This window comes from Tympanuchus pallidicinctus, unplaced genomic scaffold (assembly GCF_026119805.1).
Source record: "Tympanuchus pallidicinctus isolate F22 unplaced genomic scaffold, pur_lepc_1.0 scaffold20, whole genome shotgun sequence".
NCBI classification, from domain to species: Eukaryota; Metazoa; Chordata; class Aves; order Galliformes; family Phasianidae; genus Tympanuchus; species Tympanuchus pallidicinctus.
This window is the reverse complement of record NW_026294722.1, coordinates 10,025,403-10,052,322: the sequence shown is the minus strand read 5'-3', so window position 1 is coordinate 10,052,322 and position 26,920 is coordinate 10,025,403. Positions and strand designations below refer to the sequence as shown.

Here is a 26,920-nt window from a genome sequence, read left to right as displayed (position 1 = left end):
TTAGACCAGAAAGGTGGCAGGGATGCCTTCTTGCTTCGAACACTATCTTCCAGATTAGTGCCCAATGAACTGCCATGTGAAGCTTCTTTTGATCTGCATCAACAGGTTTCTGCAATGAAAATACAGCCTCTCTCTCCATGCACAAACAGTTTCTGCAAGTTCAGTTTATTTGCCATTTTACTGCAGTCAGTATCAGGATATAAATACTTCCTCCCATTGTGTCCTCAGCTAACTCCTCTCAACTGTGATTTCATAGAGTTCAGGCCACTGCTTGTTTAAAAACCCTGGGCAGATTCCACACATACCATCTGCTCAAATGCTACAGATGAAAGCAGCTTTCTGTCTAAACAAGTCTGAGATCTTTGTAGCAGCTACTTAAGTAACATCATCATCCAGAGAGATTTTACTGGAAAACCTGAGCGATTCCTCAGCGAGCAATGCCTCAATGGAGGATCTGTTCCTCTTAAGCTTTGAAGAAGTTCAGCAAATCCCTGGTTCTTACAGCTAATATTGCCAAATCAACAAGATTGCCACTTCCAGCACACATATATAACAAGTTCAATGGTACCAGATAAAACCTACACACAAAATACCATTGCTGGCTGTAAATAAGAGCAGCGAGGCAGCAGGCGTAGATGTGCATCTTCAGAGCAACATGCCTCAATGCAGAAGTTTGTATGGAACATGGAACCATCTTGTAGGGGTGAATGAGAGCAAAAGCACACTGACAGCACACAAGATGCCATTTTTCAAGTCAAACTAGACCAACAATTATCTCTGTATAAGAGAAGGAATATCTCCTGGGTAAGCCTAAATTAAAAACCTGCACCATCCCATAACTGCTTCCATTCAGAAGGCATGCTTATGAAGGTTGGTTCTGCTGGAGTAAACAGAAGCTTTTCTTCCATTTCCAGACCAGCTTCCTGATGACTAGCTTACAATTAATTTTCCCCTAGCATTTTCTGATCAAGTTTAACCAGGTCTTCTCCATTGCTGGTGTTTAGATGGCAGCGACATCTTCCCAGCATTCTGACAGTGAGCATCCTGTATTTCACCCTGATGTTTGAACAGACTTACATTCACTCACAGGGAAAACATCTGATGTGAGCACACTGCCTCACTACTGAGTCTCAGGAAAAAGACAGGAACAGCACCACCAAGGCTGCAACCTTATTTCTGCAGCCAGCAGTGGCTGCTCATCACAGCATTTCGGTCCACTTCAACATCAAGCAAAATGGGTTAGTTTTAATCATCATCAATCCTGCCCAGAACACAGTCCTCTTCTTTTTGCATCAGGAGCTTAAACACAAACATCTGAATAGATGTTTAAGGACAGCACAGTATTCCATTCACACACAGCCTGCACCATGGCCAGGACACCTGCTGTAACTGCAACCAGGCAAACAATACCACGGAGCCACAACGCACCACAGCTTTTCATACTCACTCGTGGTGATCACTAAAGCTCTGAAGAAGCCTCAGGAACTGTATCTTTAAAGTGATGTCCTACAAAGAGGAAAGAAACATCAACAGAACTGCTTCAGTATTTTTTTGGACATCATTAGTCACACTGATACGAAACAGCTGAAATGGAAACCTACCCAAATCAAACCCATTTGGACAGCAGAGCAAATGATCTGCATAAATTGGGAAGGCTGCACTTCTCAGGCTTCCCAAAAACAAAACAGAACTGGAGGCTTCCAGTAAGACAATGCATGTAACAGTTAATTCCTTGCTAGACCCATCAGCAATTATTTCATCTTCTCCTAGCTTTGGCCTCCAGGAACCACAGAATGAACATCTTGTGAGTTTCCAACACAGAAGAGAGGGGAGAAGCCAAACTGCCCTCTGATAAATGCTACAGTACACCACAGATGAAGACTTCAGTGAAAACAATGATTTGAAGAACCAGAAAACTCGAGTCCTACTGTGTTTCACCAAGCTTATTACACAGGCATTGCTTTACTCAATACAATGTCTCAGAACTTTATGATAAATAACATCAAAATCTGCACAGAACTTAAAAAGTTACTCACTGGGCTACAGTCACAATTTTGATTGTGTCCATGCAGAACAAGAGCAGATGCTGAATGTTTCCTCCAAATCAGTTTGTCAAACAAATTATTGAGGCCAGGAATAAGTTTGAACTCTGCTATCATTTTGTGAACCTGGAAAAGAAGAGAAGGAAGGATTCACCTCATATACAGATACAACACAGCACAGAAAACACATCATACTGACAAGAGAAGAAGGAAATGCTTTGCCAAACAGCATGTGTGTGCAGTAACACAGATATTCATCATGGTGTGCTGTCTGGTGGGCACAGGCAGAACACACTTTGGGAAAAAGCAGGGATTTGAATTAATCACTGTTTGGACACTGGGAGATTGCTTGCAACCCACTGAAAATACGTCCATATATGACTTCTGTGTCACAACACTAAGCTGCATACATTCTGCTGCCAGTCCCCCTCTGAGCATCCTCTGCCTTTCTAGTTCACACAGCTGGAGCTGAGGCTGCCCTCTGAAGACAACAGGAAGTATGGATACAGATTTTGCTCACACAATCTGCAGAGCAGTGGGCAGCTTTCCATACGGTCACACTGCAGGACACACCATGGTGTCCCACACCCACTGTCTGAAACAAACTGCAGTTACTCATGTAAACCAGTAACTGCGGTGTGAACAGCTGCTAAATAACTACAGTCCAAGCTCTGATACTTTTTGATGTAAGCAACCTGGACAATGATGAGGAGGAGAAATACAAGGAGAGATCCTCAGCAGCTGCAGGCCTACGACAAGCAGTATCCCTTGATTCCTGTTGCAAAAGGGAATCACTCAGGACAGCGAAGCCCAACAAGCTGTACGAATTAAGTGCTCCACACAGCAAAGACCTGTGCAGCTACCTGAACATTAAGTCAGATTGTGCCTGTGATAGGGATTGTAACTAGCAGTACTTAAGCAGATCATTCCAGCTTTACTTCCTCAAATAGCATTAAAGCCAGTGCTGTTTTACAGGTGTTCTTGTCAGCAGCACAGCTAATGGGCTTTCTGCATTCCTTTTGGCTGGAGCCACAGACTCTTCCATCGACCTGGAAATTGCATTCCCACTTCTGGGAACCTCTGCATCACCTCACAGGAAGCATGCAGCTCCTTCCCACCTCACCCAAACCACCCCAACAGACTGCAAGGCTCAGAGTCCCTCTGTGCTCCCTTACCCGAGGGCATTTTCAAATACCTTGACCAAGTCACAAGCACCCAGCAGAAGCAGCTCTGAGGAATCTGGACAAAGCATTCCCTGCAGCCTGTCTTTTGGGAGCCAGCACAGCACAGATACAACAGGGTGAGCGCAAGCGTGGGAGCTGCCTGCAAGAGCCTGGGCCCAGCTGTGGGAGGAGCTTCTGTGCTTCAGCTCAGGAACCTGCTCCTTTCCACGCCAGCATAACTGCTCATCCCAAGCGACACCTTCCTCATTTGAAATGCATTTGGTTTACTTTCAGTTTGCTGACCTTTTCCCTGACAGACCTCAGCAGGACGAAGCTCCCAAATGACAGCCACTGCCCCTCAGAACCAAACTCACTGCAACTGCTCAATCCACAGATGCCAAGACAATCCTTGTTCTACACTCATCCTTCAAACTCCTTTGACTTTCCCCGGCGCCGCCCAGCCTCACACAAACTGCTCTGCTGCTTTCTCACCACTAAAACTGTTTGGAGTTTCTGCTGCACGCAGTTTGGCTCTCTGTAGCAGAAGTGTAAGAGCTGATTGCTTGTCACAATAGGAACATGCAAGACATGCAACAATTCAAATCCAGCCCTGAACAATCTCCTGAGAAAAAGAAACCACAAGCCAGTTTTATCCCAAGACTTCCAATGAGGGCAGAGGAAGAGTAAGAGGTTTTTCTGGCAAATAAAAACCAGAGTCAGCTTCAAAGCTAACTACTGCAGCAGCATGCTTCCTCTGGTTATTATTATATAGAATTTCTTTCTAACACAGAGCATCCCTTTGTAGGGACACAGTGAACATTTTGCAGAACTGTTCTACAAATACACTTCTACTTTAAATTCAAATTAATATGTTTAAAGGATTGTCTATGACAAGTATTTATGACTCCTACAGGGTAGGAGGTTACTGGCAAAGAACAAACTGCACATGATAAATGTGCTCAAGCAACAGCCCCCAGCACAGCTAGCTCTTGCTGAATACTACAGCCCTTCAAGGACACAAAAAAACCCCTGGATTCTCCCAGTTTTCAGGGCATCCCAATACCCTGCTATTCCAAGCTGCCCAGCTAAGATGAGGAGGTTGTCAGTACTGGAAATCTGTGAAACCTGCACCAACAGATTGCTTCCTCTTTCCCCTCCTCAGTATGCTTTCAACATGTTTAAAACCCAACTACAGCCATGCTGTGGTGATAGGTTCTCCAGAAGTTACATAGGATAAGTAATTTGTTCCCTATTTTTCATTTCAAATGCAAGAAATGCAAATGGAACATATGAACAGGACTGCTGTGAAGCACCTAGAGCTGACAAAACTGAAGTACATCATCTCAGCTTTATACCTTGAGTGTCCCTTCATGTTTCTGTGTCCATGACCTAATTTATGAGTGCTTCAGTCTGAAGGGATATCAACTTCTGCATGTAACCATCCACAAATACTCACCTGATTCCTTTGTCTCCCCATGAGCAGCACACAGAGAACATACAACACCTCCAGTTTATACATGATCTCGTGCATGATCTTCATGGACTGTGGAAGCTGCGTCCGTGTCGAGGTGTTGGCCAAACCACTTTCATCAGAAGACTCTGAAGAAGATGGCAAAGATGTGAGCCTGAGGCAGTTTCAACAGGAAAGGATTTGTTACAGTTACTGCTTTTACACTCAAACACAGATGTAAGACCAGCGCGCCTGCATGAATCCTCTTCTCAACTACAAGCAGTGGCATACAACAGAGCCAATCTGAACGCAAGGGAAGGAGAAAAAGTACAGCTGAAATTTTAGAAGAGATGAAAGTCTGCCTTCTTAAAATCTCATTTTTTCATAAGCTAAATGACATCATATACATTAAAATAAGCAAGGTCAACTAATATGAGTTAGTATACCACTGAATCAGAAAGAACATGAAAGAAAAGGTAATGAAAATAGGGGCGAGAGCATCAGTAACATTTACCATTAATCTACTTGCATTTTGTACCTCAATACCATTATATACTGAGGACACAGTTAAGCCATTTTCATGTCCTGCTATACTGCTAAAAGCAGAAACTGGATGCCACAATTTCAAGTGGAAAACACAGAAGCTGCGAGTGACACAGATGAAGTAAACAAGGACAGTGAATCCTGCAGACTGCAGTTAAAAAGGAATGAGGCCTTCATAACATTCATAACTAAGCTGCAAACCAGCCTGCTAGAGGACAGCGCGAGTGCTTTTTGAAGCCATGTGAAGAAACATTCAGCAGACAAGAACATGGAAGAAGGAAAGCATCAAAGGCTAAAAAGCACAGACAGCACCTTTGACTCATACATCCCTAAGCCACAATCAGTGAAGACTGAGCCAGTATTCTGGGAAAGTACGTCTAGCTTTGCCTGCTAACTGATGCTGTGGGTCAAGAGCTGCAGCTGAGCACCTTTATGCATACCTCAGCAAAATCACTCCCTGAATCTCATTTCAGGCTACAGAGCAGTCCCAGTTTGCACCAAAGGTGTGCATGAAGGTATGTACAAGATGCTGTTGGAACATTTGCATCCTTCTCTTGTGCATTTCTCAGGACTGTTAATAATTTCGACAAAATTAACAAAGCTGGGTTGTGGCAAAAGCCTCTAAGGCTAAGCTTCCTAAGCACAAAGGCAAATATTTAGATACCAAAAACTGGAAATAACTCTAATCTCGTTATTTAGTGCTCTGAGTTAAATAAGACATACCTTGCATTTTTGTAACACTGAAAAAACAAACCAGGCCCTCATTTCATAGCTTTCTCTTAAGGTTGCATTGACACTTCTGAACAGTCCCCTGGAAGAAGCTCCCCCACCAACAACCCCATCTTGCTGGAACTACCCCTCCTTCTGAAAGAGGGGCTTGTCTGCTTCCTGTGAAGCGTATGGAATCAATTCCATTTGGATAAGTTTTAGAGCAAACCCTGGTAAAGTCACTTACCCCACTTATCAGACACGTTCTTGAGGGAGATGAGTTATGAGAGTGTATAGGATTACAAATAAACTGTGTGAAAAGGAGCATTTTTTTTCCCTTTCACTAACTTGAGCTCATGAATACTAAATCAGTGCTACCCGAGAACAAAACAGGAGTCAGACCTAAATGCTGATATTTCAGTATTTCATGCAAGAAGAACAGAATTGGTACTATTTGAAAGGAAAGGCACCAGATGACAAACACTGAAGATGACAAAATACGCATTAGCTAGTGGTGGCTGGAGGAATGCAGGCCAGATACCTGTACTGCTCTGCTCTGCCTCTTCATTTGCCACTCTCATCAATGCATCAAGGACGAGGGCATTGTCCAGCCAGGTGTACCACTCTTCTAGCTCCTGCAGGAAGCTGGAGGTGCCTGTTGTTTCAGATACCTTCCGTGTTGCCAGTTTGCATAATCGTTCAATGAAACCTGGTATATTCAGAAGTGTAGCTGGAAAAGAAAAATTGCTTTGTGGTGATTCAAGATCAGCAATACAACAGCTGTCAAGCTACCACCAAGTACCAAAACATCTGCATTAGTAATATGGAGGAGTACAGAGAAACATATCTCACCTAGTTGAAAAGATCCAAAGATCGAAGACTGATTGCACTCTCCTGTTAAGAACTGGAAGACAGCATTCAAACCCTAGGCATAATTCAGCACTGACCTGGTTTATGTAAGACTTACAGTGGATAAAAAATAGCTCTACCCTACTCTGACTGTTTCTTCCTGGTCAATTCACTTTTGCCAGCACTGCTGCTTTCCAGCCCATAGAGAGACAGTATCAAGAAATTAACCTGGCTGAAAAATAAGCAGAAAGAAATAAAGCAGCAGCCCTTGCAAGGGCCAGCTCTGCCTCCCCATTCTTCTGCACAATGCCACCTCCAACATTCTACCTCCTGCAGTCTTTTGCCTCAGAGCAAACTGAGCCAACTGAGTTCTGTAGCTGGTTGGAAAAGGCTTTGTTTTTTATGTGTTAGTTTCCTGAGCTGGTTCAGCACAGAGCAGAATGGGAGGGGAGCACACAACATCTGCCCCAAGTTGGAGGATTATAATCACTGTAGAACTGCACTCTTAGAAAGAGCAATGAGTCCAAGGCCAGAAGTCACTGATCTGTAAAATCTCTGGGGAAGGGCTTGGAAGGTGTTAGCAGGCACATTTTGTCCCACTGTTTTCAAAGAATCATAACTGCAGGACCTGTTCATTACAGACATATGTCTAAGTCTTTGCATTTGCAGATAAAGCATAAAACACAAAGATTTAGCCATCAACACTATGCTAAGAGCTGTGATTCTGCCCACTGCTACCATCTTGAAAGGAATAAACTCCCTGATGAAAGTTTTAAAATTACATATGCTTTGTAATCTTAGGCACAGATGTGACTGTGCAAACAAGAAATGGTTAGTTAAACATTTGCTTGGGTAAACTCAGCTCTGCAGGATCCAAGCTTATTGTTTAAATAATTTAAATTAATCTTTGCACCCACACCAACATACGTCCACTGTTGTTTACAAGCAAGCTCTGGTGATCACAGGGCAGAAGACAATACCCTCCTCTAAAGCTTCTCAGCTTCTGCCTGCCATATTATGCCCTCCATCTCTCACTCTGTGCTCCAGATCAGGCAGTGGTTACAAACAGAGCTCTATCACTGATGGCTAATGTGGAATACAGATATACAGATCAGAGAAACAGCTCCAAGCTCCCCTCTTTTTTGAGTCCTGAGCTGGCCTGACATAAGCCTATGGAAATGCCTGCTTCGGAAGCTCAAAAGCTCTTCAGTATACGAATAGCTGAAAACAGCAGATTCCATCTTTGAGGGTATTTTAATTCAAATATCTTGCGTGAAAGGCTGAGTACGAATTCAGGACTTGTGCCTCCAAGCAAGGCTTCTGCATCTCTACCCAGTAAAATGAGAAAATGGGCGCTGCGTCCCAGCTTTAAGTTCAGATTACAGCCACAGATCTCCAGGGCTGGTGTTGTAACTGTAGACAATGTGACTAACATCAAACATACTTTCCTTGTTGATAAAGGCAGACATCCTGCTCATGACAGTGCCAGAGAAAAATCAGAGAAGGGACTGCTCTGAAAGCAGCAAAGCCTGAAGAGCTTCAGTTCAAGAATTAAGGAGGACATGAAATTAATGAGATGCTAAAGGAAAGGCCACAGAAACAACCAAGCAACAGAAAACAAATCCAATTATCTTAAGCCAATTCAGTTGATCAAAGAGGGCTAAAATGACAGAACTCAACTGATCTGATTACTGATCACATACAAAAGTGAAAGCTACCAACTTTCATTAACTGCAAAGACCATTTCTAGGAGACTGTTCGAAGAAAGGAAATAAAGACAAATGCTTTTTAAGATGCATCACTCTCAGCATCTGCTAAAAAGATCTCAGATCTGACATGGAGAAGAGCTAAATTTTAAATGGCTATCATTTTTCTGCATCTGTTCACAGCATAACAATTACCTTGATTAACTTCAGCTCGAGAAGGACCCAAGTTTTTTTTCTGCTGGGCATTTTTTGCAAGAAGTGTGTGCTTGTCATCACTGCCTGTATCGAGTTCAGAAATTGTGACTGCGAGGATCCTGCAGAAGTTTGCAAGCTGTTGCTGATCAAAACTGGACACAAGGTTTGCAAGATTGGGAATATCATCCAGTTGTATCATTTCCTGGAAGAGACAACAATCTGCTGAGCAAATCACACATGGTATTCAATAAGGGAACACATGGCGTGGCCTGAAAGTTTCATCTGCAGCTCCTCCCTGGTGGGATTTGTGCATCTCAATGTTAGTAAAGGAGAAGCAAATAGGCAATGACAAGTGAAGAGTTTGAAAACAGCTGTGCATCTGCAACAGGCATCACTTATGTTTATCAACTCCAGAAGGATACAAATGCATCCTTAAAGTCTTCAAAGAACCCATTCTTTATGCATCTACATTGAATTGCGTCGTCGTCTTCAAAATTGCTTAATAAACCACTGGCATTCACAAATTAAGTTTCAAATTTGTTCTCTGCTTCTACCTGCAGTCTCTTGAAGGCTCACAGATGACAACTGACTCCTAGTTTGCTTTTCCCCCCGTCTCCTTCATGAAAAGATAAAGAAATGATGTTGAAACCATTTTCAGCATAAACTTTTACGTTCGGATGAACTAAGATAGTTTCCTTCCTAGGGAAGTACAATATCCTCAACTTCAGTCAGAAGACAAAAAGCAAAACCAGCAACAGCTACAAGGCCCTGACCCTCTCCACATTAACACACAAGGCACATTTCCTCAGGGTTACACTCCAGATGTTTTATTTGCACCACATCAAGGCACTAAGTTGCAATGACATCAGCAAGTATTTCAGTGCAGGCTCAAAAACCTATTTCATGCACAAGATCTCACTGCCTTCCCCCACTTCCTCACCATTCCCCCAGCCTGCAGCAAACAATCTCAGGTAATCTCAGAGACATGACAAAAACCATGGTAAGAGAGAAGCACAAGAAGTCTTCCAGATGTTAGCAGAAATAATCAATGTGTAATTAGAAGGAAAGGACTATCATCCTGTGCAAGTCATGCAAAGCCATTACAAGTAGCCACATACATAATTTGGCTTCTGTCTGAATTGCAATTAAAGACAATGTTGGTGTAAACAGCCATGCTTCAAACAAGCTACAAGAAGCAAGAATGCTTGCTATCTTAGAGTGCTGTTTTCAAAGAAACTGCTGTGTTTCCCCACTGGCCTGAAAAGCCACACAAGTATAAGAAACCAGCAACAAACCTTTTTTACTCCCAAGATATCCTCAATGAGCGTTGCAGTTTGTAGGAATGTCTTTTTGTTTGTCATCAGTGTAAACAGGAAGAGCACAAAGTCGTTTCTTTCTGCCAGTCGCCTCGTGACTCCCTCCGTCTAAAAAGGAGAAGCACCAACAGACCCCGAGTCAGAACCCACCTTGCTGAGTCACATGTGGCACAGGCACGTACAGAACAGTTTCTCAGAGGCTGTGTTACAAAATCAGCTGCTTCTGAGACCAGAAAGCACTGTGTTTATGGTGACCAAAAGCAATTCCAACCCTTGTTTGAAGTTAAAATGGGCTGTTCAAAAACTACAGACTGCAGGATGGGAGGCTTCATCTCAAAACAGAGTTGTTTACTTGCTTAAGCCAAGAGTAAACACTGCATGCTTGGAAACACATCAGAGAGGCTCGCCTCTATTTTCCCATACAAATTATTGTCAGCTCCATTTTACAGTGTGCAAAATTCAGCCCTCAAATTCCTCCTAAACTGTCAGCATTGCTTTCAGAGCTTGAGCAACCAGAATCCAATGTCAGCCATAACAAACCTAGCAAAGAACAGAACAGTCACACTAAAGCATGCTAAAGAATAACTTCTGGGGTCCCCACACACTTCATTACAGTTAGTTTTCGTGCTCTCAAACTGCTCAGTTTGCAAAAGTTGCATTAGCTTTGCTTTCAGAAAAATAAAACTAGTGTGAGTCAAGTGAAGTGTCATTCCCTCTGTTCTCCTTTCTGTACTCAGATACAGAGTACTCCAACTCTGGAGATAAAGCTGCTGTCTTTGGAAGAGCTCCAGCCCAGTAACCACGTTCGTGGTTTGTTTGGCTTTTTTCATTAAACAATGCTCCCTAGGTTATGGCATAATGAACTGTGTGATTAAGTAAACAATGCTGAGGATATTTCCTGTCAACATAATGAGAGGCATGCCCTTCTATAGCTGGCACTGATCTGCCATCCACTGGCAACTGAGCTGACATTTAGGATATGAAGAATTTGCACAATTGGACCTGAAGTGTTTGTCAGTAGTGTTACTGAACAAGATGCAACACAGCCTGGCTTACACTGTGGGCATCCATCCCCAGTTTCAAATTTTAAGCTTGAATGCATGACATTAGAGAGCTTGACACAGCTGTCTGATGGCAACACGGATACTCAAAGACCTAAACAAGTGACAATGTGCCTAAGAAAGCAAAATATTTGAATAATAATCCACAATACAGGGTGGCTGTGTATCTAAAGGAACTGTAATGAAAAGCTTCAGAGTAAGTTGAAATTAAGCCTAAAAGGGTCTGTTATCTCATCAAGTATAAAACAATCACATCATATAAAACACAACCTGTGCACTGCTCAGGCTAGAACACTTTCACAGCAATTACTTACACATATACACGTGTTGTACAGTATGCTTAAACAGTCCTTGATGAGGTCATCACTTACTGCAAAAGAGAAAACACATTTGTGAGCTGTAAGCTGACAAAGAACACTAGCATCCAAAGCAGTGATAGAACACCATTGAAAAGACCAAGAATTTCAAGCTAAGTGCTGGCTTACATCATACCTGCAAATGCTTGGAGAAGAAAAAAGAGGAAGAATCACTACCTACCCTGTTTGCTTGCTTTCTTCCACAACTACTACTCACCTCTGCCTTGGACTGCAGACAATAAGATGTACCTGAGCTCTAGTGCACAGCTTAGTCACACGCAGAAGTAAAGGATAGAGAGTAAGCAAGATTTCAAAAGGGGAAATGGAAATCAGAAATTAAGTCTGTCAGCTGAAAAACTGCTGACAGACCTTTAATTCCAGTTATTAAAGATGGAAAAAAAAGTGCCTCTTCACGTGGTTTTCTTCATACAGCATCAGGAATTGTTAGAAAAACTTTCAATCTTATTTCTTCCAGCATTTCAGTATTTAAGATGTATTTCAGATGTACAGGAGCTGCCTCAAGCTCAAGTCATTTCACCTTTGAAGTTCTCTGGCTGATGGGCACGGCACACAGCTTGACATTTCCTCAGAAGGGTTGCGTGGAACCAACAGAATCACAGACAACATAAATGAAAACACTAAACTCAAGCTGCTCCAGCAGGAAAGCTGCCCTGCAGCCACTGCTCCTCGTTAACAAACGCTCTTTACAACATTTTGGAAATTACTAGTCACTGTGTCTAGGTTAGGAAAGCAGCATACCTTTCATTAGCTTACAATCCATACAATCCCATTACATAAATAATGTTACTGGGTTATTGTTAATAATCGTTAACAGCAGCCAGCTAACAGCCACAGTAAGAGGAAAAGTTTCCAGTGGTTGCAGATTTCCTGCACTGAGAAAAGTTATGCTGATAACATGAATACTCGTGAGCTTCACTTTGCAGCAGATGAGTATCCTAAACCCCAGCATGAATCAGCTCTACAGAAAATAAAGAAACCAGTGATTCACTTTAGAGCAGGAAATCCCCGGCACGGAGAAAAGAGCAACAGAAAGCTGGAACAGCTCATGTCTCAAAAAGGGGCACAGCAACAACGAAGGAAGAGGCAGCACAACTATTTACTTACTTTTTTGTTTCTTTTTCTGTGTCATAAGAGTTGGTCTCATGAGAATTTCTACTAAAAGCTGAAATGACAACAGACACAGAATAAAGGGAATAATAACTGGAACACAAATGAGCAATTAATTTGTCGGTGACAAACCCAAACTTAGTCCCACCTCTGCTGAAATCACTAAGATTCAGTGTCCAGAGTAAAAAAAAAAAACCACTGGTGTCAAAATTAACAGAAATAGCTGTGTTCACCCTGAAGAAAGAATAACAGTTATATAAAATAGTTTTCCTATGGCAAACTATTAAGAATGTGAATCTACAAAGAAAGTAATCTCACATACCAGGTAACATGAAGGAGGGAAATCACACATCCCCCAAAATAACGAACCTTTAGCAATTTTCCAATATTTAAGTATTAAAATAAAAGTGCTTTGCATTCTTGTAGCAAAAGCACTTCAACAGGAGGCACCACTGCTTCTGTTTCAAAAACAAAAAGTATCGTTTTAAGCAGTTTCATATCATGCTCCAAATTTATTGGGTAGCTGAAGAACTTTGTCCTCAGTTGACAAGATATTAGCAAGTAAGCCAGTGTTGTTTCAAAAACATCTATTTAGGATGGATTGTTCTGGAAACAAAGGCACAGTGTTGCAATGAGAGTGAATCAGCAAAGAGACTGCAAAAACCAAAAAGCCAGTCCACTGGAAAACACAAGCCAGACATTTCTAAGGAAAGCTAAGATCACAGTGGCTGATGATTGTGAACTGGAGTAGACTCAGGTATCTGTGTAACACCAAACTGCAACGAACAGAATAAAAGATGAATTGTCCAAACATCACACATAAACCTATCAGCCCCTAGTTTGGTTTTTTTTCCTCCCATAGATGAAACGGTGTGCATTACATGCCAACAGTAAACACAGACCATCTTGCTAACACAGCACACAGTGTGCTTAATAAGTCTTCACACACATCCTTCAGTGGTAAATGAAATTCTCAGTGGTACTGAGAGTACTGTAGTGCTTAATCTTACAGCTAGAAATCATTTGAAACCATTTCTTAATATTCTAGAGGTCTCGTAGCTCATTGAGCTACCTGAAGGTAAGAATCCAGAGAGATTCCAGTCTTTCATGTAACATGAAAAGTGTCTCTCCTGCACTGAGGACCCTCCATGTCTGGTCACAGTACCTGGTCACTGCAGGTGGGGCCTCACCAGCACAGGGCAGAACAGCCACAATTGTAATGGTTAACATCAGCACAGTAAAATCATTCTGCAGATTGCATTTAGAAGAGTCTCAAAGATCCCATTTATGGACATACCAATGGTGCAACTGTTTTGCAGAAATCCTTGGAAAAACAACCAAAAAACACAGCAAAACAAACCAAATAAACCATGCTTACATCAACTCCTCCAAACAAGTCAAACGTGTACGTATTGGGGAAAGTGGACTCTTGAGCAGCTTTTCTATCTTCTGTCACGAATGCCATGGCTTCCATTGAAAGAAGTGGAGAAATTTCCTGCATGCAAGAAAAAAAAAAAAAAAAAAAGGTGATTTATAAAGAAAATTATTCACTTGCATATACACAACTTCCACAGAGCATCCATGGATCTACTGGCTCATCAATTACATGCATTCCTAGCTCTTATCTACATTCAATCCACAGGTACAATCAGAGAAACAGTTCCAAAAATCACAGTTGGTAAGCATATTTAAAGTTAGCCTTTAAAGAAAGTAACAACAAAACAGCACGTGGATTCCAGAAGAACACAGAGGAAGGCACTACCTTTAAGATGCTTTGGCACTGGGAGAAGTCGCTGTTTGGGTGGCTGTGCTCATATAGCTTTTGTAACAGCAGGGGAATCCCATTCCACTTTGCTTGTTTATCTCTTTCCTTCAACAAGGCCTCTGTGATCTGCAACAAAGGAAGAATGTAATTCCCACGTGTCCAACGTGTAACACTCAGGAAAACAATCCACAATAACAAAACAGGAACATCACAGAAGTGTGTGCTGTAGGCAGTACCGCAGCAAAACGCAGCCCCTGTCTCCAAGCAGGGATTTATGCAGGGCTAGCAGAACTGTGCGGATGGTTAAGGTATCTGAAGGACAGGCCTGAAAGCAGATGTTATCATTTTGAATACTTACTCCCATCCCATAGTTCTATATCGATCACGTTTTTCAGAGGGATCACATTCATCCAGTTCCACAAGCAGACCTCTGACTGACAAACCACTGAAGGAGGAAATTGGTGACCCTGACACTATCAAAACTGATATGAGACTGAAGTAGAGAGCATGCAATGAAGACAGACTCCATTCCTTTTCCCATTCAGTGTGTAATGAGTACCTCCTCAGCCAAGTCCCTAAAGCCATTACTGGCCATAGCAATTACCCAAACCAAAAGGACTGACAAGCATGCTCCTGAGGAACGTATCTACACCACAGTAAGAATTCCTCCTCCAGTCCTGGGCTGGTCATAAATGGCAACCAGCATCTCCACCAGCAGGGGAACAGCACTGTGTTATCACTCAGGAAGAAAGCTGCAATTACCAAGAACACCTCAGCATTTGCTGCTACATTTTTGCCAACAACTCCAGTTTTCCTCCTTCTCAAAACATACAAAAATCCTCAATATTTATCACAGTGCTTTACACAATGCTGATGAACATTCCACTCAAAGAAGCTGCAGCAAGTGCTGCAAAGCAGGAAGGCTTCCAGGGTGATCCAGCAGATGCTCTATAGGAGGAACTCCTCTGTGAAGTCCCCAGTGCAGTTAATGCTAGCCAAAATGTAGCCCCACTCCTTAAAGGTGCTTCACCAGAGGTTCCTAACAAACCTGCAGTGAGGACTGACTTTTGTACAGTTATGGCCAACAATGACAAGATGTCCAATCAGCAAGATTTCTGGCAAAATGTTTTACACACCAATCCCCAGGGAGAGCAGGACCATATTCCAGTGCAATGCAAGTGCACTTTCCCTTACCAGACCCACACTTGAAGCTGCCCTTGCTCTGTGCAGTCACTCCTTGATCCCTGGTTAACTCCACGCTTCCTTCCATGCTCATTGTTCCGAGCTGCAGCCAGGAAATCTCCTTCCTTATTGTTTCAGCCCAGGCATCCTTCTCAGCTATACCTCAGAACAATTCCAAAGGGCTGTTCAGTTCCTGATTAGACACAATTATATGCAAATATACTCCTATTTCTGAGAATTTAACTCTTTTTTCTCTGTGTAAGACAGCATACAATGTCAGAAATTTGTCATGATGAACTCAAACTGGCAGCATCTGCGAGTCCCCCCCCCTTCTTACCTTCCCAGATATACAGGGTTTCTTTGTTTTGCCTTCAATCTAATACTCAGATTGGTACTTAAAGAACCTCAAGGCTCTTAAGGGTCTGTTTTTCTTGTTACAAGGAGTGATCAAAGCAGTGTGAGCAAGCCTGGCCCGTAACACTGCTCTCTTCAGTTTTCAACTTTTCTCATATTTCCAACTTGGAGTAAGAGTCATCAACCAGCATTGCTGGGGAATGACGCAGAGCTCCTTCCATGGAGGCTGTTCCTACAAGAAACGGCAGGGCAAAACCAGAAACTCAAAATGGCTTTGCGTCACTTAGGCTGTGAATAATGGGTCAGCTCCTTTGAAGCCACAGATCCCCATCCCTCCCCCTGAGCATCCAGGGCACAGGGAGCTCTGCCACTGCCCCATCTTGGCGTGGGAGGAGCACACAGCACCGAGCTGCAGGAGGAACCAGATTAATTGCTGGGTGAAGCGCAAAGAACACAGGGAAAGGCTCCAGCTATCCAGCCCAGCTGATGGAGAAGATACTGCAGGCAACACTGAGGGACAGGGGCTGCAGCACGAGGTTCCAGGGTGTAGCACAGCACACGGCATCCAGCCCTCAGAGTGGCCAAAAGGCTTCAGCACTAATAAAGCCCAGTCCTGGGCTCAGTGCTGCGTTTGCTAACCACACACATGCTTCTCAGTTTGGGGCAGGATCTCCACTCTCATTTCTGTACTAGCAGCTCTTCCTCTCCCCAGCTGATGTATTTGTGCTAATCCGCAGAAAACTTCCAGACTTGAAATTCTGAAAGGCTGTAGTAAATGTTTCCTTGTTCTCATCTTCTTTTAACTGCTTTCCAAGAGCAATTTTTTCTTCTCCTGATTTAAAACCCATCCTTGGTTTCACTGCAAACTCCAGCTTGTGGTCCCCATTTTACAGTTACGAGGCTGCCCTGGCTCTGAGTATTTCCATTGTGGTGGGGCTGTATTTGCCAACATGAAGATTTTGGATTCTGTGGATGGATTCAAACTCAGTTAAGTTGTATGGAATTGTCTTCCTTTGGAACCATTTTGGTTAAGACGTGTGCCTCATGATTTCTGTAACAGCAGCAAGTCACCAGTTTTCCCTTGTAAGTGAAGTTGGTTTTCTCCTCGCTGTCTCTGGGTAGACATCAGTGAGCAGCCATCAGAATTAGTGGGGCCCCATTCCCTCTCCAACACATTTTTGGTCTCACCTAAGCAGGATAAACCCAACCAAACACGGACTCTTCACAACTCTTCTTCACTTGCTGGACAGCTGCAGAGCATACCTGAGGGACCCCAAAGGAAGGCTGTGAGGTTAGACCTTATCTGAACCTGCCAAGCTGTGGCAGCCTGGTTCACAGACATTCAGGAGGATTTAGGCACCGAGCTGAAACACAGCATCGAGCCCCTCCAGCACCACAAGGCAGGGTATGCACAGCACTTCGCTTCAGCCTCTTCCAGAGGACTGCAGCCCACTACAGTAGGAATACCCTCCCATTATACAGTTATATGCAGGAAGAATTATACACAAAGTCAAAGAGAATGCAAACAAATCTAGATACTTTTTCTCCTTCTTCCTGTTAGAAATCCTTTTGGATTTCTTCATGGCATCCATTAGCAATTTCTAACATTCAACAACTACTAGCAAATCCCCACTCTTTCACCACACCATAAGCAGCCCTGTGCTCCTATCTCCCTGAATGCACACCCTATCAGCTTAGCTCCCCTTTCCCTTCTCCCCAGCACCTGCTGCTGCCGTGTCCATGCAGGACTGCAGAGCTCCAGGCACAGTCCCTGCTGCTCTGTGCCAGTGCACACAGTCAGAGCTGCACCATGTGCTGCAACACCTGTTACCTGTCTAAAGCTTCTTGCAGTGATGACTGCTTCGAAGCCTCTGTATGCTTTCCCATTTTACACTTCAAATGTTTCAGTCTTACTCAGCAGTCATTACAGGAAAGTGCTTTCTATGAGGCTGCTATCTGAAAAGGCAAAAACAGTGAACTCAGGGGTCCAGGCATCCTTCTCACCACTAAAGGACTCGTTCTGTGACAGATTTTATTATTTGGGGTTTTTTTAGTTCCTTTTTAGGCCGTTGCAACTGTGGATTAAGCTAAGATTGGAAGTCTCTAAAAAAGCAGAATTTCCATTCCCAGTATTTGTCTCAATTCTTTGTGTAAATCCCATGTTCAGAAAGTGTAAGAGAAATAAAATGGGCAAATGTTAGGGATCTCACAGAACAGACACAAGCACATGGCCTCTGCGTATTTAGAAGGAAACCAAATCCTTTCCATATCCCATCCGCCGAGCCTTTTAGGCTGCATCTTTATGAAACAGGAAACTAATATTTGTGCAATTAAATATTTAATTTTCCTCCCCGCAGTACTAACTTAGGAAGTTGTTTCTGACACACAGCCAGGAAAATGATTATTCACAATTTTGGGGACCGTCCAGTCATTTCTTCTCTTTACTGCATTTTCCTTCCCAGTCACTACCAAACACTCCTTTGCACAATCTGTTTCTTTCCTCCTGCTGCTTTGCACACCCAACCACCAGGTTAACCCCTGCCCTGTCTTTGTTTTCTCAAGGCAGCACTGCAGACACACAACCTCAGGCCCGCGCAGCAATTCTGGGAAGTGCTTTAGGAGAAAGCGCTGAAGCCTGCAGCTGCCAGTCATCCGTTGGGTCTTTGGCACACAGCTGTGGGTAAGAAGGTGTCAGAGGCCCCGGTGCTTTATTTGCAAAGGCAACTCCCTGCAGGTGGCACGAAGCTGGCAGAAATCCCCACTGCCAGCCTCCCCGCAGCCCCGAGGTGTGGATTATTCCTCCCAGCACCAGGGCTCCTGCAAAGCCCAGCCCAGCCTGCCACCCTCCTCCTGACATCCCAAAAGAGGGGACAAACCTGGAGGCACACTGACAAGGACAGGCCCTGCTGCAGCTCCTGGCTTGGTGCAGCCATCCCTGTGAAGCCCAAAGCAGTGCTCCACTCTGTGTCTGCAGCAAGAGCTGTTCTATGAGCCACACCTCAGCTACCTCCAAAATCCACAACCGCCTCTGAGAGCAGAACGACTCCAAAGCAGATCCTCAGCAGCGGCAGCTCTTCAGAACTAATACAGGGTACCAGTGTTTATTTGATGATTTCATGCTCAGAGAAAAAATAAATCAATAAGATTGTAAAATATTAACTTCTCAGTGATCGCTCTTGCCTTGGAACTGCCAGTTTCTTAATCCAAACAACATGCAAAGATAGCTAGGAAAAGGCAGGAGCAAGGAACTGTTTTCCTCCCACTCACTTTTAGTCAAGCAAAATAACACTCCCAGAGACTAACGTTGCCACTTTTCAACATCATCTCCAGCATATGACAGAGCTCTGCTCCCTGTTACATAAAAGCCAGTGCAAGCTGTCCAGCACTGGCTGGCTGTGCTCTCCTGAAGAGGTGTAAGCCTGCTCAGAGCAATACAATTAGAGCTGCTAGAGAGGATTATGTTCACGTGAACGTCCACTTGTCGTCGTTGTCGGGAGGAAACAAAATTGGTTGGAAACCAAAATATTTTCAGAGATTTCATAATGCTAGGAAATGGAAATCTGCATGATAAGGTAGGAAATGTTTTCCTTTCACAGCAAAATAGTTCGAAGTGGATATGGACTACAATGCTAAGCAGAACCTCAGAACAGCAGACTGTGAGACAGAGCCGGAAAAACGGACTCTTTTCCACTCTGATTGTTTCAGCAAAGCCTTGGCAGTCCTGACAGTGTGAGACCAGTGCTGATGATCTGCTCTTGGGACAGCACCACAAGCATGCTAATTTGCCAGCAAATCTCTGGCTAATCCATTATTACACTGCTTCTCTACAAGGATTCACACTGGTACATGTAAATATCTTCTGCTTTCATGTTACAGACACGCTTTTCACAGCCTGCCTGCAGCAGATGAGGCGTTTGTCCTGTTGCAGATGGGACGAAGCTTTGCTTTGAGCCTGGTCAGGTGAACCAAAACACTCCCTTGCCTTGATGGAACTGCAACACAAACCCTGCCATGTGTTATTTACAGTGCCTCTGTGCACAGCACAGCTGTGTCAGGACAGGCACCACAGGCCAGCCAGTTCACAAGTAATATTTTCCTTATAAGACGTGTGTCACTTCTGGAAAGTCAGTCTGCTTCTTGTTTACTGGCACCTGAAAAGCCCCTTTCACTTGCTCAGTGCTCAGCACCAGGGCAAACCTTTACATGAGGTTATACAATCTGAAACAGAGGCTGGTGTTCACATCCAGGGCAGCAACTGAGGCTAGCAATACGGCCACAAAGGATATATGAACACATAATGGCAATGTTTACCAAAACCTGTTTCATTCATCTAACATCTTAACAATAATGCATACAGGCCAGCTGCCAAGAACACGGTGACTTCTGGTGGGTGAGAGCAGCAGGAACACGTGGCAAAGATCCAGGTTGTTCAGAAGTTCAGCTGGCCTCAGTGCTGCCAGATATTGACGTAGCTGTTGTCCAAATTATTTTCGTGTCCTTGTAAGATCAGGCTGATGAATTTCCTTTGACACACGTCGATGTTATCCTTACCATCTCAAGAACCAGCACCTGCTTTCCTCATACAAAAAGATTTTGAGATCACCTAAAATCAGTATTCAAAGCTTCATTACAAACAAAGCAAGTCTGCTGTTGCCTACAGAAGAATACTAATTGCTTCCCAGAGACCAGATGCTGAAGCAGCACCAATCTTGTGGGAGAACAGGGCTCGGATGGCAGGAACCACAACAGGCAATGGCGTTTCCCAATCTCTCTGAAGTAAGTGCTGGAAAAGAGTTTCTCCACAGGACACCAGATGTGCAGCTCAAGCAGCCTGCAACAGCTTCCCTGCAGAGAACAGTAAGGGCACTGTCCTGACTTTTCTTCTAGACCCAAACACAGCAGCTCAGAAGCCTTCTGCTCTCAGGCTTTTCAAAGCAAATGAGCTGAGAACCCCACTCAAGGGCTCCACGCTGCTACTGAAGAGTCAAAAGAGGAAAATGGTCTGATAAACACTGACAAAAATAGGACATAAAGTACCCCAAACTGCCTTGTGCTTCTTTAAAGGTTAGGTCGAAGCGTTTTAAATTTAGATCTGCAAACAAAAGACTTGCTTCAAGGTAACAGTACAAAGGCACAATTCAGAGTTGAAAATCATTCAAGAAGTTTGTTTTTTTTTTTTTTTTTTTTTTTTTTTTTTCTTCCCCTCAGTCTAAGTAATTCAAAAAAATGCATTCCTACCACATTTGTGAAGCACTGGGAGCCCTACGGCCCAAGCCTGAAATTTCTCAGCTCAGCACAGACACAATGAAACGTATAAAGAAAAACAAACAAAAAAGCAACAAAATTCACCCTGAATTTGGACCTTGTGAGAAGGAAGAAGTAGCTGGCAGAAGCCTCCTTGATTTCTCCAAGTCTGGCCATTTGTGGTCATTTCAAACAACTGCTAACAGCCCCAAATTAAAACATGGTACAACCCTGTGCTTCTCAAGCTAAACGAAGCCCAGAGCAGACACAGCAGCCCAGCACTTCATGTTGGTGCACAACCTGCTTAAAGGGTTATTTGGCTTAAATTGCTATGGGAGCCTAAAGCACAGAGGCAGAGACACAGGTTGGTGAGCCACCACAGCCTGTGTCTGCAGAACGCTCTCCTAAAACAACCCACTGAAATAGCTGCCTGTAAAATAGAGAGTAACAGGGTTAAATCCAACCAAGCAATGAGGTTTTTCTCAAGTATTAACCAAACTGGCACCTAAGCCAGCAGTAGAACCAGGACAGAGCAGCAGCTTAAAATCACCTCCTGCCTCTTCCACCTACCTCATCGACAGCATTGGGGATGGATGCTGATTTGGATGAGCAAGTATCCTCCCAGGGACTGCTCAGAAGCCTTCTTAATCAAGGAGAACACCCTAATGGCTGAACTAATGAAAACCACTAAAATCCCATATTTACCACATTTGAAAACTTAAGATACTGTTAGCTTAATAAAGAGACCACCGAAAAGCAAGTTCTTTACGCCACGCTTCTGTTTCCTACCTTTGCACCTTTAAAAGAAACATCGACTGTTGTTTGCAACAAGAAACGAGCAGCGCAGAACCCCGGGGCGGCTCGTTAAGAAAGCAGCACACACACACACGATAGGCAGCAGCCCGGGTGGAGGAGCTGCTTCCATTCCTCAGCGTTTCCCACCATCATCAGCTTCCTCGCAGAACCCAGCACGGCTCTGCGGCCTTTCCCCATTTAGACGAAGGACGGGATAAGAGGAGCCCACAGGCGGCCTGCCCTACTCCTACCCCTGCCGCTGCCCCCGCTCCAAGGCCCGGCCCCGGTACGAAGCCGATCCCCGAGCGGCCCAGCAGCCGCAGGAGCGCAGCCTAAGGACCGGGCCCAGTGCAGGCCCGCAGCTCCGCCCGCCCCACGGGGCCCACGGTCGCGCAGCCCGCCCCCCCGCACACACACAGCCCTCCCGGCGGTACCTGCGCCCCCCGCGTGAGCCCGCAGCCGCTGAGCTGCCCGTGGCGGAGCTGCGCCAGGATGTTGGTGGGAGCTCCGCGCCGCCGGCAGCCGCCGGGCCCAGGGCCTACCGCCGCCATGGCCGCTGCCCCGCTCGGCCCGAGACAAACAGGAAGCGCCCCCTCCCTCGCCGCTTTGTACGGAGCGGCGCGAGGGACCTCCGCAGCGCCCCCTTCCGGGCACGGCGCGCTTTGCGGGAAGAGGCTGAGCGCAGAGCATGCTGGGAAATGTAGTCCAGGGGGCTGTGCGCATGCGCAGTGTGCCGGCACGGAGTGTGGCGGCGGGACGGCGGTGGGCTGTGTTTAGGAGCGGCCGTTTGCCCCAGCGTGCGTTTGTAAATGCGGCAGAGGCGGCTGTGCAGGTACCGCGGCGAGCCACCAGGCTTAGCTAACAGCCCTCCTCCGCTGCGGGCCTAACAGGCGCTTGAGTTAAGCTGCAAGACACCTGCAGACCAATCGTGTTGCCCAGGAACCCATCCAGCCTCCTGTTTAAAGTCTCCAGGGACGGGGCACCAACCACTCCAGGTAATCTGTTCACTGCCTCACCAGCCTCACCATAAAGGATTTTTCCTTTCCAACCTAAATCTACCCTCCCAGAGCCTGAAGCCATTTCCTCCTGTTGTATCACCACCGCAGACCTGCTAGAGTCTGTCCCCTTCTGTCCTGTCGCTTCCCTTCAGATGCTGACGGGCTGCTCTCAGGTCACCTCACAGCCTTCTATGCTGCACAGCCCCATCTCGCTCAGCCTGTCCTCACAGGAGACGTGTTCCATTCCGTGGATCATTTTTTTGGTCCTTCTCTGGATGTACTCCAACAGGTCTACGTCTGTCCTGTTTAATCAGTGGCTTGCAGCCCTCAGAACATCATCATCATGAGCAGCGGGCAACCGTGCCATAAATAACACCAGGGAACACCCAGATGCAGCTTAATTCATATACTCAGCCAAGGTGCAGACATCCAAAAGCCTTCCCTGACCATGCTGTGCAGGCTGCTTACCAGCCCTACTCCCAGCACCCTGGTCTGTGCAACACCACAACATTCAGGACAGAGGAAACAGCTCCTTGGTCAGCACAGCAGGCCAATGCCCTGTGAACCTAGCTGAGGTGAACAGACACAGAACTAAAATCCACAGTGCAGCATGCAAGGAGCTTCTCGAATCAAATTAAGACAAAACAGCAACTCATAACCATGTGAACAGCACAGACCACAAGAAAGACCTTTGCGAAAACCTGCTCTGCCCCGAAAGAAAAAAAAAATCAATTGCATTCACATGAACTGCCAAGAAAGTGCAAAACATCACAAATACCTGAGGGCTAATAAAGCAAACAAATGAAAGAGGTCACACCAATTTACAAAGGCAGACACCCAAGAATGAGTTCCTGATTCACATACAGGCAGCAGCTCCTGCAACTTAACCATCACCAGTAGCTACCTTCACCCCTTGCTTGCTACAGCCTCTCTTAGACTTCTAGCATGTGTTGATCACACTTGTTTATAGAAACCACGATCTGTTAATGGATGACTTGCTGTTCAGATAAATTGCTGTTCACAGAAAACCATTTAAAGAAATGCAAACATGGCACTCTTCTCACTTACTCTACTTCATAGGTACAAAAGGCTGCTCTCAGTCTGCTTTGTTACTGCTTCCCCTGCTTCCCTCCCCCTTTGCTTTTTTAGCAAAGGTTTTTGCCATTTGGAATTCATGCAGAGATCTGACTCATTTTCCTCTCATCCTTGCTTACATCCACTAAAAGATGTTTGTCAGACCTTTCATCAATCCAGCCACATCCACAGCCTCTCTAAATACAAACAATAACTTTTGAAACATCTCAAAAGGATCTGGCCAAGGCTCTGGCCTTTGCAGGCTGCCTACAGTATAGGAAAAAATAAATAAATAGAGGCAACATCAACAGCAAATGCTAAATCTGGTTTCTGTGCTATTTTTCACAACTCAAACCAAAATTGCAGGTTCCTTCCAGCCTTTGACAGCTGCCAGGAGTCTCAGTAGGTGGGACCTGCCTCCCCAGTTCTGGCCTGCCTCATTTGGAAGCCATCAAGAATTTTCTACAACCCCAACACTGTTTCATGCTCACCTCATTTTGGATTCCTGACAAAACCCCACATTCTGTTAACACAGCTAAGTGCTCACCATACTGCTCAACTGTAGAACTGGAGTTCTCCCTTCTGCTGGAAGATACTGAAAGAGACCTGCCAGCTCTTTGAGTGACAGATGTCCTTCATTGTGAGGCTCTCCTGGAAGGAGAGGCAACAGGACGTGTCAAAATGCTGGAGCAAACCAAGACTAAGGTTGTGTTATTCCACCCCATAACTGATTAAAATCCATCTAAGTACTATCAGCAGAACAGCTGTGTCCAGGTTAGTATTTTCAGCTCCAGATGTGCTGAGGTGAGGTCTTACCTTCTAATGCTACTGCCTACCCTATTTCTGCTACTGGAACCTCAGGAGAAGGCAACAAAATTCCATGGTTAGCATCCATCCACTATATTAGTGAACTGCAACATATCCTGAAGGTCTTTGTTTTCAGCTAGCCTGTGGGTGGAGCAGTGCTGAAAGAGAACAAGGACCAAGCACCACATGAACTGTTGGAAAACACCTATATTTTCTTTTTCTGGAAATGGACAGAGAATAGTGTGAGATATGAACTGCTGGAAAAGAAAGGAAGCAGTCTTATGGCTGCAGTGAGGAACCACTAGCCTAAGATCCAACAATGCCTCAGTTTTAGGGTGCTCTGCTCTCAATACCTGCATGCCAACAGTTGCATGCAGTGTTTCTAAAGCAGCAGCATTCGCCCCAGAGAAACTGAAGAGAGAAGCACACACCTACAAGTGTCTGTAGAAGTCACTGATGCTTCCAATCTGCCTGTCTTCAGATGGAGGGGCCTCTTCCAACAGTTTATTCACAACTGTAACAGGATTTCCATCATCAGGGGTAAGTTCAGGCTTCATGTAACTTTATAGCACTGGTGATGGAGACAAGAGCTCCTCAAAGCAGTGTTCCTACCCCAGCAAAGTCTGTTGCAGTTGCAGTTCAGTATTTTACTAGCCAGTTGGAGGCCAAACAGGATTTCTTTGTCCTGTACCTCTAACTCATTCAAATGAAGAAAGCCAAGACTCCAACTCACCACATGCCAGATTGACATCACTGTAACAGACAAAACAGAGGAGGAAAAGAAAAAAAAAAAGATGCAAAGCCAAAGCAGTCATGTCCCCAGGCTGCCAGGGGTGCATTTTAGTCATGTGAGAAACAGCTGTAATACAAACAGCACTGAGGCAGCAATGTCTGCCACACATGGGGAAACAGAATTCTTCTGGCTGCTATAGGTACTAATCTGCGCAAAAGCTTCCATACAGGCCAGGAGACACCATTTCATAAGCCATCCACACACCCACTTCAAACTGCCAGCTTAGAGCTTCTCTGAGACAGATTCTGGCTTCTCTGTGCTTGCTCCTGACTGCTCACCACCCAGCAGGCTTGGAGAAAGCCCAGCATTTTTTCTGTCTTTTAAAAACATTTTATTTAAAAATAAAAACCTCTTTGCTACCCTATTGCATTTGCTTTTTGCTCGTTGCATCCACCTGCTCAGACACTAATAATGGTTTGAGTTTGCCAAGTCAGCCAAACTCCAACAACTTTCATGCCTTTCACCTGTTGAGACAACAAAGGAAGGGCAGCTTTGTTTCCACTGCAGGAGGGATCACAAGAAACTCTCATTTCCTGTTCCAGGAAGCAGCTTAAGAACTTCCTGCACCAGGGGAGAGTTGCATTTCATTCTGAACCAAGTCACCTCCCATTCTGCCCTTATTTGGGGGCAGATATCTGGTTATTACACGCAGAACTCAGCAGGTCCACCTGGAGGCCAACTTCACTATTAGAGGAGGCTGATGTGGAGTTAGGCAAGTGAGGCCCCAAGGGGAAGTCTAAAAGAGGAAGGAAATGAGGAAATTTCATAGGAAAAGCATGTCAGATCCTGAAGAAGAGAGCACACACTACTGCAGGGTAAACTGAGCCTTTGCTAGTCCACGTTACACCTCAGTTTGCAGATGACATTAGCTGGATGCTTACTAAGCCAGTTTCAGGTTGGTAGTACTGACTCATGATGATTCTACACACAGGAAGCAAGCAGTTCCCCATGTCACAAGTGCCTTCCTTCCACTGAGCCATCCCTCATGCTTGATAGACACGCTAGATCTACAAATCTGAGCCTTCACCTCATGAAATCACAAGGTTTTCCTAACAAATCACAGACCTTTCAGGCTAACCACATTCATAACAAGGCCAGTAAAAAAAATGCAGAGTATATCACACAGGAGAGATCTGTAGTCTCAGAGCTGCAACTAGAGCCTGTAATCCAGTGCTTCTTCCTTATCGACAGGGAACCACTTAGGCTCACTTCTATGGAGCACAGTAAGCTGTGGACTCTGCAAAAGGCTGTAAAACTTCGAAATCACCATGAAATAAACACAGTACCTCTCAACCTGGAGAGGCTTTTCCTTCTGAACAGCTGCTTGCTATTCAGGTAACCATTTTGAGGTTAGCAACTTCATAGCATCAGCAGCTAACGTGTGAATCACA

General features: G+C 44.7%; 1 protein-coding gene across 3 annotated transcripts in view; it reads right to left on the bottom strand.

The window, feature by feature from the left end:
• TRPC4AP (transient receptor potential cation channel subfamily C member 4 associated protein) overlaps positions 1–22,434 on the bottom strand; it is a 29,118-nt gene extending 6,684 nt beyond the window's left edge. Inside the window, exons 1-11 of one of the 3 annotated variants that reach the window (XM_052683437.1) lie at positions 22,292–22,434; positions 14,280–14,408; positions 13,896–14,012; positions 12,515–12,572; positions 11,348–11,403; positions 9,952–10,080; positions 8,657–8,858; positions 6,448–6,636; positions 4,662–4,804; positions 2,037–2,168; positions 1,448–1,506 (exon numbers count right to left, since the gene is read on the bottom strand). In XM_052683437.1, the coding sequence (XP_052539397.1) occupies positions 1,448–1,506; positions 2,037–2,168; positions 4,662–4,804; positions 6,448–6,636; positions 8,657–8,858; positions 9,952–10,080; positions 11,348–11,403; positions 12,515–12,572; positions 13,896–14,012; positions 14,280–14,408; positions 22,292–22,408 (1,331 nt within the window). In that variant the 5' untranslated portion in view covers positions 22,409–22,434. Of the gene's footprint in view, positions 1–1,447; positions 1,507–2,036; positions 2,169–4,661; positions 4,805–6,447; positions 6,637–8,656; positions 8,859–9,951; positions 10,081–11,347; positions 11,404–12,514; positions 12,573–13,895; positions 14,013–14,279; positions 14,409–18,694; positions 18,786–21,851; positions 22,049–22,291 lie in introns of those variants that run through there. The other 2 variants (XM_052683439.1, XM_052683438.1) reach the window with 2 other exon arrangements.
• Between the last annotated feature and the right edge of the window lie 4,486 nt (positions 22,435–26,920).